The sequence below is a fragment of the Haliotis cracherodii genome, unplaced genomic scaffold (genome assembly GCF_022045235.1).
Source record: "Haliotis cracherodii isolate W230 unplaced genomic scaffold, xgHalCrac1.p SCAF_10, whole genome shotgun sequence".
Lineage (NCBI taxonomy): Eukaryota > Metazoa > Mollusca > Gastropoda > Lepetellida > Haliotidae > Haliotis > Haliotis cracherodii.
This window is the reverse complement of record NW_027266265.1, coordinates 2874127-2895941: the sequence shown is the minus strand read 5'-3', so window position 1 is coordinate 2895941 and position 21815 is coordinate 2874127. Positions and strand designations below refer to the sequence as shown.

At 39.0% G+C, this 21815-nt stretch overlaps 1 protein-coding gene across 1 annotated transcript; it reads left to right on the top strand.

Moving 5' to 3' along the window:
• Positions 1-1689: 1689 nt before the first annotated feature.
• LOC139445076 (uncharacterized) lies at positions 1690-20641 on the top strand. Its single transcript, XM_071226161.1, has 3 exons — positions 1690-1750; positions 17967-18416; positions 20352-20641. The coding sequence occupies exons 1-3, from the start codon at positions 1690-1692 to the stop codon at positions 20639-20641; spliced, it is 801 nt and encodes a 266-aa protein (XP_071082262.1).
• Positions 20642-21815: the final 1174 nt, after the last annotated feature.

Genomic DNA, 21815 nt, shown 5'->3' with positions numbered 1-21815 from the left:
ATTAAATTCTTTTGGAGATAGCAAGGGAAGCTATTTTGTAAAAAACTGATAAAAGTGAGATAGGTCTCCAGTTTTTTAAAAACATTTTTGGTTTGTTACCTTTTGGAATGCAAGTAATAAGCCCCCTTTTTAGAGTTGTGGACAATTCACCTTTATTATATGATAGATTTATAGATCGGATTAAAAAATTGTTGATATCTGACCAAAGTTTTAAAAGAAATTCAGCAGTAAAACCATCGGAACCGGGTTTTTTATCATTTTTCAAAGACTTCTGTGCTGCAAGAAGTTCTTCATAGTCAAGTTTGCCTTCTAGTGATGATGATAAGTTTTTATCCAGCCTAGGCACATTACAATCCTTCAATACATTTTCAAGATCAATATTACTAACATCATTTTTCTTATGATAGAGTTTGGAATAGATTTTTTTAATTTCATTTTGAATTTCCTGTTGATTTGTTAAGACATCTCCATACTCGTTTTGCAGACAAGAAAAAGATTTATTAAGGAAATTTCTAGACTCTAACGATAAGAAATATTTGTTTGTTTTTCCCCCCTTTACGACTGTGTTTACTTTTGCCCTTATCATAAGCCCTTGCTTTTGATCTTATTAATATATTCTAATTTTTCATTTATCGCATCAATTTCCTTGAGTATCATAGATTTGGCTTCAATGTCGTTAGTCGCATCCATTTCCTCATTGAACTGATTAATCTTAGATATGAGTTCCGTTTCATCTCTTTCTCGTTGGCGCTTTTTTATAAGATGAATATTTAATAGTCTCGCCCCTATCTGCAGGAAAAGAATTTCGAAAAACATCTGGTCGTCTACGGTAAAGTCACTGTCAGTAGATTCATAGTTCTTGTATTGTAAAATTGTTTCCGATATTGTTTTTTTTTTACAATAGCTACATAGTCTTTGTCCCTGAGAAGCGAGTTATAAAATTTCCGGAATTCTGCCCCCTGTCTATTTCAGTTAAAGTAAATGGCAGTAGTATTGCACGTGTTGTATGTATGTTTTTTAGGGGATCCTTAAAACACGAAGTATGTATGTTTCGAGGGATCATATGAATGCCACGTTTGCACGTTTGAAGGGGATCGTTAGGACGCGATGTGCGAATGCTCAAAAGAGATTGTTAGAAAACGATATATTTATGCTCAAAGGGAATAGTTTTTACGTTATGTTTGTATATTTGAAGGAGATTGATGGAATGTTATGTTTGTAGGTTTTAAGGGAGCGAGAAAAGGTCCGCCAAAGACATAAAGGTCACCACACATAAGCGCATGTGATAACATACACGGTAACTGGACTCGTCTTCCTACAGGGCACCCATGAGTACTGCAAACAGTCAGTTCGTCGTTGCTAAACGCAGTATTTTCATTTTGTGCCCTTGGAAATGTGCGCAAGTGTTCCGAATCTGTATTTAATCTATGTATCCATCTGTAACAGTTGGAAATCAACACTTCAACTATTTACTATGTTGTTAAGTGAACAGTGCATAGGAATCTCACTTAACAAGTATTTCTTTATGATTATTGGAACGATAAAGTAGACTCTCTAGGGAAGACGCGTTATTTAAGTGAAGGATGCCGTTGTTCTACACGGCATATTCGCGATTTCTGACTGGCGCCTGCACACGGCTGCAACTAAAGTCGAGTCCGCTGTCAGCGAGTGAAGGTGTGGTCATCAAGAATGGAGACAACGGCAAGAGTCTGGACGCTTCTCGCGATGTGCGTGAAGATTGCTCTTTCAGGTGAATGACATTTTCTTGCTTGTACTTTCCACATAACTTACGAACAAAGCTACCATTTTACATTAATGTAGAAGTATGATATTATCCTCTACCCACTTTTTTGTTTCTGGTACGGACCTCATGGGCCATTCAAACTGTATTTGAAATTCAGCATGCACATCAGACAAGCGCTGATCTGGTATCTTTTGCCATTCGGGATTTTGTTTTCGTTTCCAAGGCAAAAATGTGGACTTCACTTCAAAATATAGAGAGAGCTCTTTCATAAACAGGTACATAGGAAATTGATAATCCCCAGCATGGTAATGCATCTTGTTCTGCTCAGGAACTTCTTGTTGTCATGGAAATACTTTAGTTTTGAATATATTTTAGTTTACAGGTAGGTCCACCCGTATGCATTTATATAGCTATTTTGTGTGACTTAGGGACTATAACAATAAAAACCTGCGTGCCAAACTCATTGCAATATGAGATGTCGTTGAGCAAAGTCGACTGGAAGAACCAGCGTTGGGCATGAAGGACGATTACATAAAAAAAGTAGAAAGTGCAGATGATAGAATCGAGATACACAAATTATATCTGGATAACATATACTTAGTACCATGTGAATGGGACAAGTTCCATGTGTGCAAGTGTATTATATAATTACAAATGATAGTTGTCCTATTGGCCCTTTTTCTGGATAGATGTTGCATCTACTTTTGAATGTTACCAAAAATGTCCATCTGACTGAGATCAAGCATTTAATTCTCTTCAACAATTCCATGTTTGTATCCAAAATGCCAAGAATAAGGAGTGTGAATCAAAGATTGATTAATTGATCACTATTTGTGGTGCCAATTATTGAAATACGGACCAATATATCCTGAACAGTCTGCCACCAACTGGGATGACACTTTTAAAAAAATAATGCTTTCGAAACGTATTTCACAAAACGGGCCAAATGATGTTGTTGAATGGGTTTTTTTCTGAGAGATGTCATTGGTACAATGCACAGAGTGGATAAAGTGGATAAAACCTCCCACAACCCATTCTGTCTTTACAGTTGCCATGCAATGTATGGCTGCCTCACAAGAAAGGATTACGGTTATTCATATTTATAAAGTTTTCAATACTATGACAGTGAAGCTTTCAAACACTTTATTGGGTGGACATTGGAGGCCATTTCCAAATTTGTCTCATCAGTGACAAAAATGATGTCCGATGCAATTCCCCATTGTACTTGTAGCATATATTCCCGTGTTTTCGCAGTTGAACAATACAGGATACACTCACCTTTTCACGAACGCCTGGTATCATCACAATGTAACAGTGATTCATTACCACAAGCTCATATAGTCGAAATCGTACAATCGTATTGCCCTTGGCAGATATTTCGTTAGAATATGGATTTTTAAGCGCTATGTTCACTTTGTCAAGCAGAACGTTGACACAACGTTGTCAGGTAGAACATAGACAGAACGTTGTCAGTCAGAAAGTAGACAGAACGTTGTCAGGTAGAACATAGACAGAACGTCGTCAGGCAGAACATAGACAGAACGTCGTCAGGCAGAACACAGACAGAACATAGTCAGGTTGAACACAGACAGAACGTCGTCAGGTAGAACACAGACAGAACGTCGTCAGGTAGAACACAGACAGAACATAGTCAGGCAGAACACAGACAGAACGTTGTCAGGTAGAACAACGACAGAACGTTGTCAGGTAGAACATAGACAGAACGTCGTCAGGCAGAACACAGACAGAACGTCGTCAGGTAGAACACAGACAGAACGTCGTCAGGCAGAACACAGACAGAACGTTGTCAGGTAGAACACAGACAGAACGTTGTCAGGCAGAACATAGACAGAACATAGTCGGGCAGAACACAGACAGAACATAGTCAGGTTGAACACAGACAGAACGTCGTCAGGTAGAACACAGACAGAACGTCGTCAGGTAGAACATAGACAGAACGCCGTCAGGCAGAACACAGACAGAACATAGTCAGGTAGAACATAGACAGAACGTCGTCAGGCAGAACATAGACAGAACGTTGTCAGGCAGAACACAGACAGAACGTCGTCAGGTAGAACATAGACAGAACGTAGTCAGGTAGAACACAGACAGAACGTCGTCAGGTAGAACACAGACAGAACGTTGTCAGGCAGAATATAGACAGAACGTCGTCAGGTAGAACATAGACAGAACGTTGTCAGGTAGAACATAGACAGAACGTCGTCAGGTAGAACATAGACAGAACGTCGTCAGGCACAACATAAACAGAACGTTGTCAGGCCGAACATTGTCAAACAGAACGTAGTCATATAGAACTTAGTCATGTCGGGAATCGAACCCGGGTCTCCGTCGTGACGAGGGTTTTACCGTTTCCAGTGACAAACTCGTGCCATTCCCGGACAATACCTATGTAAGTAAACTCGTGCCCCTCTCGAAGGTGTCGATATTGACGTAAGAACATGAAAACAACTTGAAACAAGAACGATACCTCTTATTCTACCCACGTCTTTCACAGCAACTCTCACTTATTCCTGTTGTAAAAGTATTGAACCTCTCTGACAAAAATATATCCTTTTGTACAAACTTAAGAACCATAACCTCTCTCCACTTTTACAGGTTTTGAGTCAATAACATTTTAAAATTTTAAGTGCTGTATAATATTAACTCAACAAACAATATCTATTTGGTCCACATAAAACAAATGCAAATTCATTGATTAAAGGATTGACTGTGTATTTGTTTCGGTTTATTGAGGTATGAATCGAAAAACCGATGTGCAAACTGTATGAATCCGCGTAGCGTAGCGGATTCTTACAAAAGTTTGCACATCGGTTTTTCGATTCATACCTCAATGAACCAAAAACAATATACAGCCAATGCTAATAATTGAATTCGACAACGTAAAGCATGTTTTATCTACAATAGTTTAACCCCAAACAGTTGCATATATCAAAACAGACAAAAATGACGACATTGATAAACATTCCAGGTGTAGGAATACATACAGTGGCGTGACATGAATCAGGTGATCGTTTAATTTATGCACATAACTTGGCTTGCCTACGCAGTCAGTAGCCAATCAACGGAGAGTGGGATTAAAACAATGTTCATTGGACCTGTCAATTAAGGCAAGAGGCGAAAAGAACTGCAACAGTCAGACTTTAAGCAACCGGAAGAAATATGTCCGAGAGAAGGCGGCTGTTTCAAATATTATTGTCATTTACTGCGTGATTCAAACATTACTTCCCTGATTACTGTAAAACACAGTTGGAGAAATGCTAGTTAGAAATGAAACCCGAAAACATGAAAGTTGAACCGAGGCGAGCGGGAAAAAACCAGGCGAGCGAGCCTGCACGTTTGCTGCTTCATTCATTCTCATTCATTCATTCAAGAGTAGTTTTGACAATGAATATGCATGAAAGTCGCTAAATGTCCTGTGCATGACGATACACGTGAGCAGAAAGGGAATTCCATCGACTGTTATATTGGGATTCCCCGACATTCCGCAGTAATAATAGCAGTGCGCCACGGTGGGCGTGGCTTAATTTTTTACATTCATTGGGAAATGAATGCAATGACACGTGACCAATTCAGCTAATCAGAATGCAGGAATTTCCATGAACACAACGGAAATGTTGTTAAAGCAAACGTTGATATCCAATAAATAAATAAATTGCTTTCGTGCGTGCAAGTACATACAAATGGGGCATACACACCTGATAACACATTGAAAAATATTATTACTTTAGTTTTTTTTCAGTTTCAATAAGGTTTTTTGTCCGTTCACAGTTTGATTTACAACCATTTTATTCAAGCAAAGCATAACGAAGAAAATTGTACAATTAACTCCATACAGAAATGCTTAAACAAAGCCGAAAAAGCTTTCAACCTACCAAGGTTGTATTTACTACTTGTGTTTCATCAGGAGGATTTCAACAATACCAAAAATCATGGCAGACAAAGTTGGAGACAAAACAAAATTATCTTGTCCAACTTTTGTTTCTTAAAAACGTTTTTCCCCCTTTAATTCAGATGTTCGTTTAAAACTGCATTCAATGCGGTGAGGTTAAACTATAAGTATAATAAAACGGGTTGCAAAAAGTGGAAAACACCAAAGCTTGGAGGATTTTTTCCACTTTCATCAACGAGAGTTGACATATTTGATATCAAAAGACACAACCATGAAATTTTATTTACCATCTAATATCATTCTTTCAACCTTTACAGTTTGTAGACAGCAATAAGCTGTGACTGAAGGGTAATAAGTACTGCTAACAGCTTCAGTAGCAGAGACATTAGTGATGTCATTTGATTGTGACGTCATGGTTACCAATGACGTCACACTGGTCTGCAAAGCATTGTGATGCAATTACATTCCAGGATATCTCATACCGGAGCCAGTTTTGTATGGTAAATATAGAATACTAAACGAGCTCCCGTGTAGTAACCAATTTTATGAAACTCGTGAATAGTTGTGGTATCTGACTCGCTTTCGCTCGTCAGATACCAAAACTATTCACTCGTTTCATAAAATTGGTTTACACGGGAGCGAGTTTAGTATTTTATTTATTACTTGCCATTTATAACGTTTTTAGAATTATACTGTCTAGTGTGAATAGGCTGACACCTACACGATCCACGGCATAATACAATTGAGTTAAACAGAATAATACTTCAAACACGTCAAAAGTTGAAACGTATGATTTTAATACCATACAGCGGTCCACCTTTAGAATTCAGGCGTCCGTTCCACAAAATTATCGTAGCGTTAAGGTTATCGCAACTCACATACTTTAACTTAGACCAACGACTGTCGTCGCGCTAACGTACGATCGCCTTGTGGAACGGGGCCTTGCACCTCAAAGTTTACAATAACGTCACAACACCCGATGACGAAATTTGTGACATTTTGTTGCAAGATCCTTCGGCAAAACAATGCCATGTGACGTCAGCCTAGCAACAAGGTTGCTGGGGTCATCGAGTGTGCATAAGCTCCTCTCAGTGATCTATCATCTCCACACGCAATGTCGTTGAATAAGCCAAGGGATGTTGAGAGCTTTCAATATTTTTCGTGAAACGTGTTCCGAGAGTACATAAGCACGCGTTTTGGTATTACACAATGTGTATGTATACAGCTGTATGTTTATTTAACGGGTGTTGTCTTCACGGGGAAGTAATAAATGATAATAGTTCATTGTGTGGCACTGGTTTTATGAAAGTAAATATTATTGATACTCTTAATTCTCAGTATCATTGGTTCTAAATGTAAACAAAATGCCTATATCTATCAATTTCACCACCCTAAGCAACGACAATAAAAAGAATATGTTTTGGGAAAATCCCGTTCAAAGGCAACTGTTATGAACTTTGGACCCTCCGGTGATATTAAATTGAGCATGGCTACAAAGCCGTCATGTTTGATGTGACGCCACAACCTTCCAACATTGTTTACAATCTTTGACTAAAAATTAGATTAATTTCAGTAAAATGTCTGTCGTCCGTCATTATGTCAACCATTAGCTGATTTTTAAGTGCCCGAAATCCAGTCACTCTCAAACAGAAATATTATTGAAAGATTTAAAGTTTAACAGGAAACTATTTCTTCCATAAATAATTGAGAAATTGAGGAATCGATTATTTTCAAGCTCGTTGGTACCGACGTTACAACGGACACAAGGTTTATTTGATAGAGTACCTGTATTTGGCAATGTATCTCTCTCATGTGCAATTATGTGGCCTTAATATGGATTTGGCCATGTTAGATGGTCTTGTAATAGCTCGAGGGGCGGTTGGGTAGCCTAGTGGTTAAAGCGTTCGCTCGTAACGCCGAAGACCCTGGTTCGATTCCCGACATGGGTACAATGTGTGAAGCCCATTTCTGGTGTCCCCCGCCGTGATATTGTTGGAATTTTGCTAAAAGCGGCTTAAAACCATACTCAATCAATGTAATAGCTCGGTAAGGGTGTGGTGTGGTGTAAGGGGCATCTAATCAATGTGTATCTCACAACAGACAGTCCAGTAACGTTTTGATAACGTCTGTAATGTTTTGGTCCAAGGCCATTTTCAAGTGTATACTTTCATTTGGTTCTTCAGTTTAGTTAGTCATGGGCTTCATGTGGGTTTTGTCAAAATGTTTGTTAAGTATCTTTTGTGTGATGAAGAAAATCATTGATCTGCAACCCATGCATCGTGGAATGTTTTAATGCACGGTTCGTTACAAGGACTCGAACCCTTCAGGGAAATTAATGGTGATTGATTGACTAGGTTTATGATGCAGTTTCGTATGAGAAAATGTATTCAGAATTGGTTATGTGTCAAAGTTGCATTCATAAGTGAGTAATAAACGATAGTGGTGATGATGTTGGTAATTGTTTCGCTAATACATGTGACGTAGGCCGTCTCGGTGCTAATGAACCCCCTGGGGTTTCTGTATTAGGGCTGCACCCCAGTGACCTGTACATGATCTTGTCGTATGATGTGATTAAACGACGCAGTGATAACGTGAGACATGTGTTTCTGTCAATGCCACCTTTTCAAAACAATCATTTCTTCAATGAACAGAGGGGGCGGTTGGGTAGCCCAGTGGTGAAAGCGTTGGCTCGTAACGCCGAAGACCTTCTGTCAATTTCGCCCATGGGTACAAAGTGTGAAGCCCATTTTCCGGTGTCCCCCGCCATAATATTGCTGGAATATTGCTAAAAGCGGCGTAAAACCATACTCAATCAATGTAATAGCTCGGTGACGGTGTGGTGTGGTGTAAGGGGCATCTAATCAATGTGTATCTCACAACAGGCACTTACAATGGACAAAGATCATCCTATTTCTGTACAAAAAGCCTTTTACTTGCACAGGAAGTTGTACAGAATGGAGATGTACGTTCGAAAGTGCTTTTTAAACTGCAAACCACTCGACTCTCATATCATCAGCAGCTTATACCGAGCAATCAAATTGTTGCTGTGTGTATCGGATTCACTATGGACATCTTTTCAAACATCCCGCCCAACACTCTGTCTTGCAATTCCACTGCAGCATTTTATTCAAGTTGAAAACAGCGACAGTGTAGATGACTACTGTAATTCCTACACTGCTATTGCATGCTGACCTCCCATTTATCATCTTTGCAACATTATATGAGCATGTGAAATATCTGCTTGAAATGATGTATTATTGCAGACCCAATTCGGTTTGGTAAAAGTGTATATTTGACTGAATAATAAGATATGTATGTTGGGGTTTAACTTTACAAGCCAATTATATCCCCCGTTGTGGGGTAATATAGATGATTCAAGGTTTCGTCCAAGTGGCTTTTTAAATGTGTAAAAAAGCCTCCTTAATAACGTCCAAAGAATGGAAACTTTATAGATACTTCGAAGGTCCTTTCTAATACAGCGGCATGACGTGAGCTAATTTCCAGTCAGATGAAATGGAGAAAGATTTATTAAAGATAATTGATAATGGTATTGCAGTTTTTCACATTTTTAAACGCATTTCTTTGTTGTTGTTTTTTATCATTCGTTATACCAACAATACTAACAGCACGGGTGACCTTTTCTCGGTCCGATACATGTCAGATACATGTAGTCGAACGGTTATAGCTGTATGTGACAATTATACATTCGAATGGAAGTAATCACGAATGCCATTAGCGTCCTCACATTCAGCAATCACTCAATTCCTGTGCATTTGCGAAATAAGATTGTTGATTTTAACAAACATAAACCATGTTTATGTAACCAAACCTTTCTTTCATATGAACCTTTATTGTTTTGAAAAAATAATAAAAATAATCAGTGTAGCGAACATTCTTTAGTGCTCAGAAACATCAGGTGCAACATTGTAACCTGGAAGTGTATAATTATCATCATTGCCGATGAAGATAGGATATGTCAAGATGGCCGTATTTGATGTAATTCGTGTACGTTCTGTAATCTTATTTCGTAAATGGTTACTGGTGATGAAATTATGTAAGTGGTGGACGGTGTTCCTCAACAAGTCCTCATTAGGGTCACCAACAAGAACGATATCACGAGAACCACCACGTGAGTTTTCTAGCATGTGTCCAAGGACAGGCCATTGTACAGTGGGGTATTCGGTGGGCATTGGTGACAGATAAGTGTAAATATCGAATCGGAAGAGTGATTTGAAACCACATGGTTTTAGAGTTAATACTTTCTTGGTAAGGTCTGCTTATAACACTAATTGTATCGACGAATTATACTGTCAGTGTGATTGTGTTAACAATGAAATGTTGTTGTGTGATGGAAGTATACAAAAAATGAAACATGTATAGTGGTACATGTGTCGTGCATCATAATAAGCATAAAGTATATACATGTTTGTAAGATTATACGTTAATCAGGGTCACACCCAACATGATTGTGAACAAGGGCATTTTGTTCAATGTGTGTGTTCTCCATATTGAGTATTTTTATTAGGCATATGGATATTTTGCAGCAACTCAATCCAATCAATTACTTTGAGAGCGTGTGGCAATATCAGCTACAGTTTCAATGCAAACTCTGTCGCCTTGTTTTACCGTTGCAAATCATGAGTTGATAATACGTTCAGTTTACCCACATTTAATACATTTAAGACACCCCTCATATGCAGGAGTATCATAGTTGTGTGTTGGACCTAATGTTTGCAGTGTTTCAGCTACTGTTTTAAGCCTAGTAACGTTTTGATAACGTTTGCATATTTTTTGTCCTGCAGTTTACTAATATTTGGTGGGTCGTGTTATGACATATTTCTGCAACAGGGAGATGGAACACAAATATAATTTTATTGCAAATTGTCACGTCTGGCTGACAACGCAGAAGAGAGTAGTCTTGAAAACCATGGTAATCATTCACCCCTGAAATTTGCACAAAGACTGGAAATCAACGGAATACTTTCGTAAAATATCGTGGTAACAGTGAGAGGGTGGGTGTGTAGGGCTAAAGGTTTTATGGTAGACATGTGGAGGACAATCCATATTTGACGTATCATTGACAAAAACGATGTCCAATCATATATCCTATTTTAACTTGTACCGAACGTGTCCGGGTTTTTTTCCCATTTGAAGATATTGACTTTGCATGTTTCCCCAAATTATGGGGTATGATGCCATCAGTAAAATATGTACACCGATAGATGTCATCACAGAGTAGATCACCACAAGGCAACCGTACACCACAATAGGACATCACCATAGGAAATCACATCACATCACATCAGTACATCAAAGTACATCACCACATGACATCACAGTGCATCACCACAGGACATCACGACAGGGCAACACAATGCATCACGACAGGGCAACACAAAGCATCACGACAGGGCAACACAATGCATCACGACAGGGCAACACAATGCATCACGACAGGGCAACACAGTGCATAACCACAGGACATCACGACAGGGCAACACAGTGCATCACCAGAGGACATCACCATATGACATCACAGTGCAGCACCACATGACGACACGACAGGATATCACAGTGCATCACCACATGACGTCACCAACGGGAATCACAATACATCACCACAGAACATCACAGTGCATCACCAAATGACATCGGTGAACTTTCTTCACTGTGTGGTGTCATTCATCAGTGTACATACTTTCCTTTGTGGTATCATTCAGCAATGTACATACTTTACTGTGTGGTGTCATCCATCAGTGTACATACTTTACTGTGTGGTGTCATTCATCAATGTACATACTTTACTGTGTGGTGTCATTCATCAGTGTACATACTTTACTGTGTGGTGTCATCCATCAGTGTACATACTTTACTGTGTGGTGTCATCCATTAATGTACATACTTTACTGTGTGGTGTCATTCATCAGTGTACATACTTTACTGTGTGGTGTCATTCATCAGTGTACATACTTTACTGTGTGGTGTCATCCATCAATGTACATACTTTACGGTGTGGTGTCATTCATCAGTGTACATACTTTACTGTGTGGTGTCATTCATCAATGTACATACTTTACTGTGTGGTGTCATTCATCAATGTACATACTTTACTGTGTGGTGTCATCCATCAGTGTACTTACTTTACTGTGTGGTGTCATCCTTCAGTGTACATACTTTACTGTGTGGTGTCATTCATCAATGTACATACTTTACTGTGTGGTGTCATTCATCAGTGTACATACTTTACTGTGTGGTGTCATTCATCAATGTACATACTTTACTGTGTGGTGTCATCCATCAATGTACATACTTTACTGTGTGGTGTCATCCATCAATGTACATACTTTACTGTGTGGTGTCATTCATCAATGTACATACTTTACTGTGTGGTGTCATCCATCAGTGTACATACTTTACTGTGTGGTGTCATTCATCAGTGTACATACTTTACTGTGTGGTGTCATCCATCACTGTACATACTTTACTGTGTGGTGTCATTCATCAATGTACATACTTTACTGTGTGGTGTCATTCATCAATGTACATACTTTACTGTGTGGTGTCATTCATCAATGTACATACTTTACTGTGTGGTGTCATTCATCAGTGTACATACTTTACTGTGTGGTGTCATTCATCAGTGTACATACTTTACTGTGTGGTGTCATCCATCAATGTACATACTTTACGGTGTGGTGTCATTCATCAGTGTACATACTTTACTGTGTGGTGTCATTCATCAATGTACATACTTTACTGTGTGGTGTCATTCATCAATGTACATACTTTACTGTGTGGTGTCATCCATCAGTGTACATACTTTACTGTGTGGTGTCATTCATCAATGTACATACTTTACTGTGTGGTGTCATCCATCAATGTACATACTTTACTGTGTGGTGTCATTCATCAATGTACATACTTTACTGTGTGGTGTCATCCATCAATGTACATACTTTACTGTGTGGTGTCATTCATCAATGTACATACTTTACTGTGTGGTGTCATCCATCAGTGTACATACTTTACTGTGTGGTGTCATTCATCAATGTACATACTTTACTGTGTGGTGTCATCCATCAGTGTACATACTTTACTGTGTGGTGTCATCCATCAATGTACATACTTTACTGTGTGGTGTCATTCATCAATGTACATACTTTACTGTGTGGTGTCATCCATCAATGTACATACTTTACTGTGTGGTGTCATTCATCAATGTACATACTTTACTGTGTGGTGTCATCCATCAATGTACATACTTTACTGTGTGGTGTCATTCATCAATGTACACACTTTACTGTGTGGTGTCATCCATCAGTGTACTTACTTTACTGTGTGGTGTCATCCTTCAGTGTACATACTTTACTGTGTGGTGTCATCCATCAATGTACATACTTTACTGTGTGGTGTCATTCATCAATGTACATACTTTACTGTGTGGTGTCATCCATCAGTGTACATACTTTACTGTGTGGTGTCATTCATCAATGTACATACTTTACTGTGTGGTGTCATCCATCAGTGTACATACTTTACTGTGTGGTGTCATTCATCAATGTACATACTTTACTGTGTGGTGTCATCCATCAATGTACTTACTTTACTGTGTGGTGTCATCCATCACTGTACATACTTTACTGTGTGGTGTCATTCATCAATGTACATACTTTACTGTGTGGTGTCATTCATCAATGTACATACTTTACTGTGTGGTGTCATTCATCAATGTACATACTTTACTGTGTGGTGTCATTCATCAGTGTACATACTTTACTGTGTGGTGTCATTCATCAGTGTACATACTTTACTGTGTGGTGTCATCCATCAATGTACATACTTTACTGTGTGGTGTCATTCATCAGTGTACATACTTTACTGTGTGGTGTCATCCATCAATGTACATACTTTACTGTGTGGTGTCATTCATCAGTGTACATACTTTACTGTGTGGTGTCATTCATCAATGTACATACTTTACTGTGTGGTGTCATCCATCAATGTACATACTTTACTGTGTGGTGTCATCCATCAATGTACATACTTTACTGTGTGGTGTCATTCATCAATGTACATACTTTACTGTGTGGTGTCATCCATCAGTGTACATACTTTACTGTGTGGTGTCATCCATCAGTGTACATACTTTACTGTGTGGTGTCATTCATCAATGTAGATACTTTACTGTGTGGTGTCATTCATCAGTGTACATACTTTACTGTGTGGTGTCATCCATCAGTGTACATACTTTACTGTGTAGTGTCATCCATCAGTGTACATACTTTATTGTGTGGTGTCATTCATCAATGTAAATACTTTACTGTGTGGTGTCATTCATCAATGTACATACTTTACTGTGTGGTGTCATCCATCAGTATACATACTTTACTGTGTGGTGTCATCCATCAGTGTACATACTTTACTGTGTGGTGTCATTCATCAATGTGCATACTTTACTGTGTGGTGTCATTCATCAATGTACATACTTTACTGTGTGGTGTCATCCATCAATGTACTTACTTTACTGTGTGGTGTCATTCATCAATGTACATACTTTACTGTGTGGTGTCATTCATCAATGTACATACTTTACTGTGTGGTGTCATTCATCAATGTACATACTTTACTGTGTGGTGTCATCCATCAATGTACATACTCTACTGTGTGGTGTCATTCATCAATGTACATACTTTACTGTGTGGTGTCATTCATCAGTGTACATACTTTACTGTGTGGTGTCATTCATCAATGTACATACTTTACTGTGTGGTGTCATTCATCAGTGTACATACTTTACTGTGTGGTGTCATCCATCAATGTACTTACTTTACTGTGTGGTGTCATTCATCAATGTACATACTTTACTGTGTGGTGTCATTCATCAATGTACATACTTTACTGTGTGGTGTCATCCATCAGTGTACATACTTTACTGTGTGGTGTCATTCATCAATGTACATACTTTACTGTGTGGTGTCATCCATCAATGTACTTACTTTACTGTGTGGTGTCATTCATCAATGTACATACTTTACTGTGTGGTGTCATTCATCAATGTACATACTTTACTGTGTGGTGTCATCCATCAGTGTACATACTTTACTGTGTGGTGTCATCCATCAGTGTACATACTTTACTGTGTGGTGTCATCCATCAGTGTACATACTTTACTGTGTGGTGTCATTCATCAATGTACATACTTTACTGTGTGGTGTCATCCATCAATGTACATACTTTACTGTGTGGTGTCATTCATCAATGTACATACTTTACTGTGTGGTGTCATCCATCAATGTACATACTTTACTGTGTGGTGTCATTCATCAATGTACATACTTTACTGTGTGGTGTCATCCATCAGTGTACTTACTTTACTGTGTGGTGTCATCCATCAGTGTACATACTTTACTGTGTGGTGTCATTCATCAATGTACATACTTTTCTGTGTGGTGTCATTCATCAGTGTACATACTTTACTGTGTGGTGTCATCCATCAATGTACATACTTTACTGTGTGGTGTCATTCATCAATGTACATACTTTACTGTGTGGTGTCATCCATCAGTGTACATACTTTACTGTGTGGTGTCATCCATCAATGTACATACTTTACTGTGTGGTGTCATTCATCAGTGTACATACTTTACTGTGTGGTGTCATCCATCAATGTACATACTTTACTGTGTGGTGTCATCCATCAATGTACATACTTTACTGTGTGGTGTCATTCATCAGTGTACATACTTTACTGTGTGGTGTCATCCATCAATGTACATACTTTACTGTGTGGTGTCATCCATCAATGTACATACTTTACTGTGTGGTGTCATTCATCAATGTACATACTTTACTGTGTGGTGTCATCCATCAGTGTACATACTTTACTGTGTGGTGTCATCCATCAATGTACATACTTTACTGTGTGGTGTCATTCATCAATGTACATACTTTACTGTGTGGTGTCATCCATCAGTGTACATACTTTACTGTGTGGTGTCATTCATCAATGTACATACTTTACTGTGTGGTGTCATCCATCAGTGTACATACTTTACTGTGTGGTGTCATCCATCAGTGTACATACTTTACTGTGTGGTGTCATCCATCAGTGTACATACTTTACTGTGTGGTGTCATTCATCAATGTACATACTTTACTGTGTGGTGTCATCCATCAATGTACATACTTTACTGTGTGGTGTCATTCATCAATGTACATACTTTACTGTGTGGTGTCATCCATCAATGTACATACTTTACTGTGTGGTGTCATTCATCAATGTACATACTTTACTGTGTGGTGTCATCCATCAGTGTACTTACTTTACTGTGTGGTGTCATCCATCAGTGTACATACTTTACTGTGTGGTGTCATTCATCAATGTACATACTTTTCTGTGTGGTGTCATTCATCAGTGTACATACTTTACTGTGTGGTGTCATCCATCAATGTACATACTTTACTGTGTGGTGTCATTCATCAATGTACATACTTTACTGTGTGGTGTCATCCATCAGTGTACATACTTTACTGTGTGGTGTCATCCATCAATGTACATACTTTACTGTGTGGTGTCATTCATCAGTGTACATACTTTACTGTGTGGTGTCATCCATCAATGTACATACTTTACTGTGTGGTGTCATCCATCAATGTACATACTTTACTGTGTGGTGTCATTCATCAGTGTACATACTTTACTGTGTGGTGTCATCCATCAATGTACATACTTTACTGTGTGGTGTCATCCATCAATGTACATACTTTACTGTGTGGTGTCATTCATCAATGTACATACTTTACTGTGTGGTGTCATCCATCAGTGTACATACTTTACTGTGTGGTGTCATCCATCAATGTACATACTTTACTGTGTGGTGTCATTCATCAATGTACATACTTTACTGTGTGGTGTCATCCATCAATGTACATACTTTACTGTGTGGTGTCATTCATCAATGTACATACTTTACTGTGTGGTGTCATTCATCAATGTACATACTTTACTGTGTAGTGTCATCCATCAATGTACATACTTTACTGTGTGGTGTCATTCATCAATGTACATACTTTACTGTGTGGTGTCATCCATCAGTGTACATACTTTACTGTGTGGTGTCATCCATCAATGTACATACTTTACTGTGTGGTGTCATTCATCAGTGTACATACTTTACTGTGTGGTGTCATCCATCAATGTACATACTTTACTGTGTGGTGTCATCCATCAATGTATATACTTTACTGTGTGGTGTCATCCATCAGTGTACATACTTTACTGTGTGGTGTCATTCATCAATGTACATACTTTACTGTGTGGTGTCATCCATCAATGTACATACTTTACTGTGTGGTGTCATTCATCAGTGTACATACTTTACTGTGTGGTGTCATTCATCAATGTACATACTTTACTGTGTGGTGTCATTCATCAATGTACTTACTTTACTGTGTGGTGTCATCCATCAATGTACATACTTTACTGTGTGGTGTCATTCATCAATGTACATACTTTACTGTGTGGTGTCATTCATCAATGTACATACTTTACTGTGTGGTGTCATCCATCAATGTACTTACTTTACTGTGTGGTGTCATTCATCAGTGTACATACTTTACTGTGTGGTGTCATTCATCAATGTACATACTTTACTGTGTGGTGTCATCCATCAATGTACATACTTTACTGTGTGGTGTCATCCATCAATGTACATACTTTACTGTGTGGTGTCATTCATCAATGTACATACTTTACTGTGTGGTGTCATTCATCAATGTACATACTTTACTGTGTGGTGTCATCCATCAATGTACATACTTTACTGTGTGGTGTCATTCATCAGTGTACATACTTAACTGTGTGGTGTCATCCATCAGTGTACATACTTTACTGTGTGGTGTCATCCATCAGTGTACATACTTTACTGTGTGGTGTCATCCATCAATGTACATACTTTACCGATGGTGCCATACTTTGAGGAGATTAAGAACAAAATGTTTCTTCGGTTTAGGGAGGCCTTTTTGACAAATACTGATGCTACACGTGACAATCCAATTATCATAATCACATTTTTGACAAGGCGGCCATGTAAGCATTTTCATGACCTAGGTCTGGTCTGGGTGGGATGTCCCAGCTCCTATTGTCTATACTACAAGTCACAATCGTACATCCGACTCTTCTTTTGTTCTTTTGGCTGAGCTTTCTTATGAATATAGAAAGGGTTTTGTCGCTTATATTTACCAATGCAGTATGACACAGTATGTATGTTTGTAGTGTAGTGTTTGTTCACGGCAGTTTTGTTTATATTTTAGGTACTCTCAGCAGTACTAAACAACATAACTTCTTCTTAGAACCTGCCGGCTTCAAAATCATCGGCCTCTGGTCAGTATACTTTGAACTGAAGGGATGTAAAAACCTACAGGTGGGCTTGTGGGGGCCGACCAAGTCAACATCCAATGGCTACAACATCGAACTGAATACCGAGACGGGTGGACAGTATTTCTCAGCTGTCAGGAAAATATGCTTCGGTTGCCCCGGGACACCAGAGGTTGAGGTGAACCAGGGCGGTTCCTTCTTCACGTGTGGCAGCACGACCTATCACCCCTACTGGGTCAGCTGGGACCAGGCCACTATCAAGATGGGCAAGGGGACAGTCATCGGTGAGGAGGTCGTGGTCAGTTGGACAGACCCTGATATTATTGAGATCAACTACTTCACTATCGGTGCATCAGACGGATCAACTCGTGCCTCAATCAATTTTGGTGAGTTCTGTAGGCTGTATAATCCCTAACGAATGTGATAAACATCTCACATATGTTTAGGCCAGTTTGACTGTTTCAAAGTCTCCCTGTTATTGCAAGATTTCTATTTCAAGATTTCTATTTCAGTTCGATTTAGAAAATTCGATATAACAATCTCTTCACTTAAGCCTATTCAAAGCACACAGGGGAACATATAAAAATAAAAAGCAGCACAGCTGATTGGTGAAGTCAATGTGCGCGTGCAAATAAAATAGTTAAAAGACACATGGGTGAATACACCGAGAACAACCAAGCTTAATTTCATTTTCATTTAGAACTGTTTCTTTATTTGCTTGTTGTTTTGTTCAGTCCTATATATGTTTTCCCATGGCCGCCTTCGTGGTCGAGTGGACTGAGGGAGAGGGAAGGTCGGAAATTCTATACCCGGTTGTGTCATAGCAAAGGAGGTTGTCCTGTCTGGCGCTCGGCATTAAGAGGAATAAATAGTCAGTGCTCAAAATAGCGTTTGCCCGTAGGCCCGTGACAGGTAGATCTCGTGGCGGGCTCGTAGTTCCAATGTGTATTTGTCCTTATGGCCTGCAGTTAATGTACGCGTCAATGCATTTCAAAAAATAAGCTGCAGCTGTTTGTTTTTGTTTTTTTTAAAATCAGGGCATGTCGTGTTTAGTCAGGTACTGCAGCTTCTGAAGTCTGTGGGTCCTGTTAGAAGCCTGGAAAAGCTCGGAGTCAGTATACTGTGGCTGAGGAGGGTATCCGTGTTAAACAACATCATGATATCTCGGTGGGCGAGCATTATAAAAACCAGCATCAGCTTGGAGTAGTACAAGCAGTAAAACTCACACACATGCGCACACATACACGCAGGCACGCACGCAGGCACGCACGCATGCACGCACGCACACACACACGAACACACACACGCACGCGAGAACACACATACAGACACGCAAGCGCGCGCACACACACACACAAACGCACGCAGGTGCGCACACACACACACACACACACATGCACGCACGCACACGGCGCTATATGACTTCAATAAACTTGAACCCCATTTCGCCTCACCTGATGGACGTTTTTATGCTTCCACTTGGCACCATTGACAAGATTTAGGTGAAGATACAGGTGAATTCCATAATACGAGCAGTGAAATAAATGAAAGAATGAGCGATGTAAATATTTATTTCTGACATTTTTTTCAATCAGAGTAGTACCATGTGTGCATATACCACCTATATAATAAACTATGATAAACTGGTTGCATCATACGTGAATCTTTGTATTTCAAGGTTACATTAACGTTTTAACAAGAAAACAGTTTCCTAGAATAATAAGATGAAGGCTCTAATTTTAGCCTAAACCCTATGGTTAAAAAGATGACTGTATTTGGAATAAGTTGGGAACTATAAGCTATATACATCTTCGTATCGTAGTTTACCACAATGCTATTTTACAGGAAGGCCGAAACACAATATTGTAGCAATAAATAACTTTGTAATTGGAAAACATGCAAAGGCAAATCAACTACTCGCATGAAAAAAACAGGGGAACATATTATACAAGTCAAAATAGGAAAACTTTACTGTAACCTTGGTCCAACAACTACTGAGCAAGAGGTATTTGAAATGTTGGAAGAAAGAGCACGATCGATTGTACCTCAAAAGTTGTGAAATGCTGTAAACACCAAATCAGACTAGAGCTGCTGGAATTTTGCTCGACATGAAGGGAAAACGACTTATTGTTTGGTCTTTTATGGCCACGACAATAGGTACATTCATGACAAAGTTGATATTATTCTCACATTACCCGTGGTCTTTGGTATATCTTTGGCTTTCTGACATGCGATGTACGTGTGCCTGAAGAAAGAGATGTCAAGCAGCGTTACAGGCAGGCCTTTCCACTCACTCACCCAACGGCAATTCTATTTTTCAGACGAGACGTGTGTTGCTAAGACAAGACCAGCATTGCCCCAATCAAGCATTAGATTTGTGTTCCAAATGTCTGACGCAGGGAAGACGATTAACTACAGTCCGCACGTCATCTTCCAGGCAACAGGGATGACAAAGTCTGATTGTAGCTACAAGTGTCTCTCCACCACTGCTTGCTTCGGGTTCAGCATCTCCACAACGGGCACCTGCAAGCTGACCGACAAGTGTGTTCCAATGCTTGCGGATGAAGCAGGCTCCAATGTCTACACCCTCAGGTCCTTTGGTATTTCGTAAGAGTTTGTTCATTTGGAAAAATCAGTAGCCTTAACATCTAGTAATCAGTTTCCTAAATATGGCTAATTAGAATTCTCCGGATCCAAAGTGAAAATCGCTGCTTAATATATCCTTTACTAAATTAAGCGGGACAAAGTTATTTCAATAATCATAAGAAATCGGTTGTGCTGTATCCGACAATAATCCTACGCATGTGTTTATGAATCATAAATAATGAATTAGTTATGACACCAGGTTTTCGCAGTAGCACCCGTCACAAACACATACAGCGGCAAGTCAAGTGTTTACATTAACAAATACGGAAGTATATGCGACAAGTCATAATAAGGAACTGCATTGGACATGAACTTTGGAGATGTTCTCCATACATCTACCATAATAAAAAAAGCGACAAAACCTTTTCGATAATCATGAGAAATCTTTGCTAGAGGCAGCCTGCATGTCCACTTCAGACTATATCATGACCATGCGTTTACGATGATACCGGGTGTTCGCGATAATGTGAGGGTATCATGTCCCACTGATGGCACCCGTAACAAACACATGCAAAGGCAAGTCAAAAGTGTTCAACTGAAAAAACATGTGAACAAGTAAAACAAGTCTGATATCATTTTGGTTTGAACTTGTGTCAAATTAAATCTGAAATAGAGTCTGAATCGTGCAATGCCCTCTGCTGTTAGCAGATATATTTTTTCTAATCATGGAAATGATTATCACTGTAATGCATCGTTTCATACCTTTTGTTACTTCACTTATTGGATTAATACTGTCAATAATTCTAGTAACTTGTTTTTTAAACAAAATACGACCCTACAAGTGTGATGTTCTTTCTTGTACTGCACTTACTGTCTTACATATTGTACTTGCATATATTGCATATTGTATTGCATATTGTACTTCTTGCATTTGCATTGCTTTGTGCATGTGTGCATGCGGCGTATAAATACACGTGTGAAACTGTAAAGGGCACCGATGAGTGCTTTGAAAAATGTATCATAACCTAGGAACAGCAATGTGTGTTTTCATTATGTTTGACGTTAAGCAAGTGATCATTGTTCCTTCAGCTATCACAGAACATGTACTACTCCAAATTCATCGATATCCCCGCAATGGTAAATACTGAATATATAAAACATGCTGCCATGGAAACGCAAAATATATTTATTTAGTATTC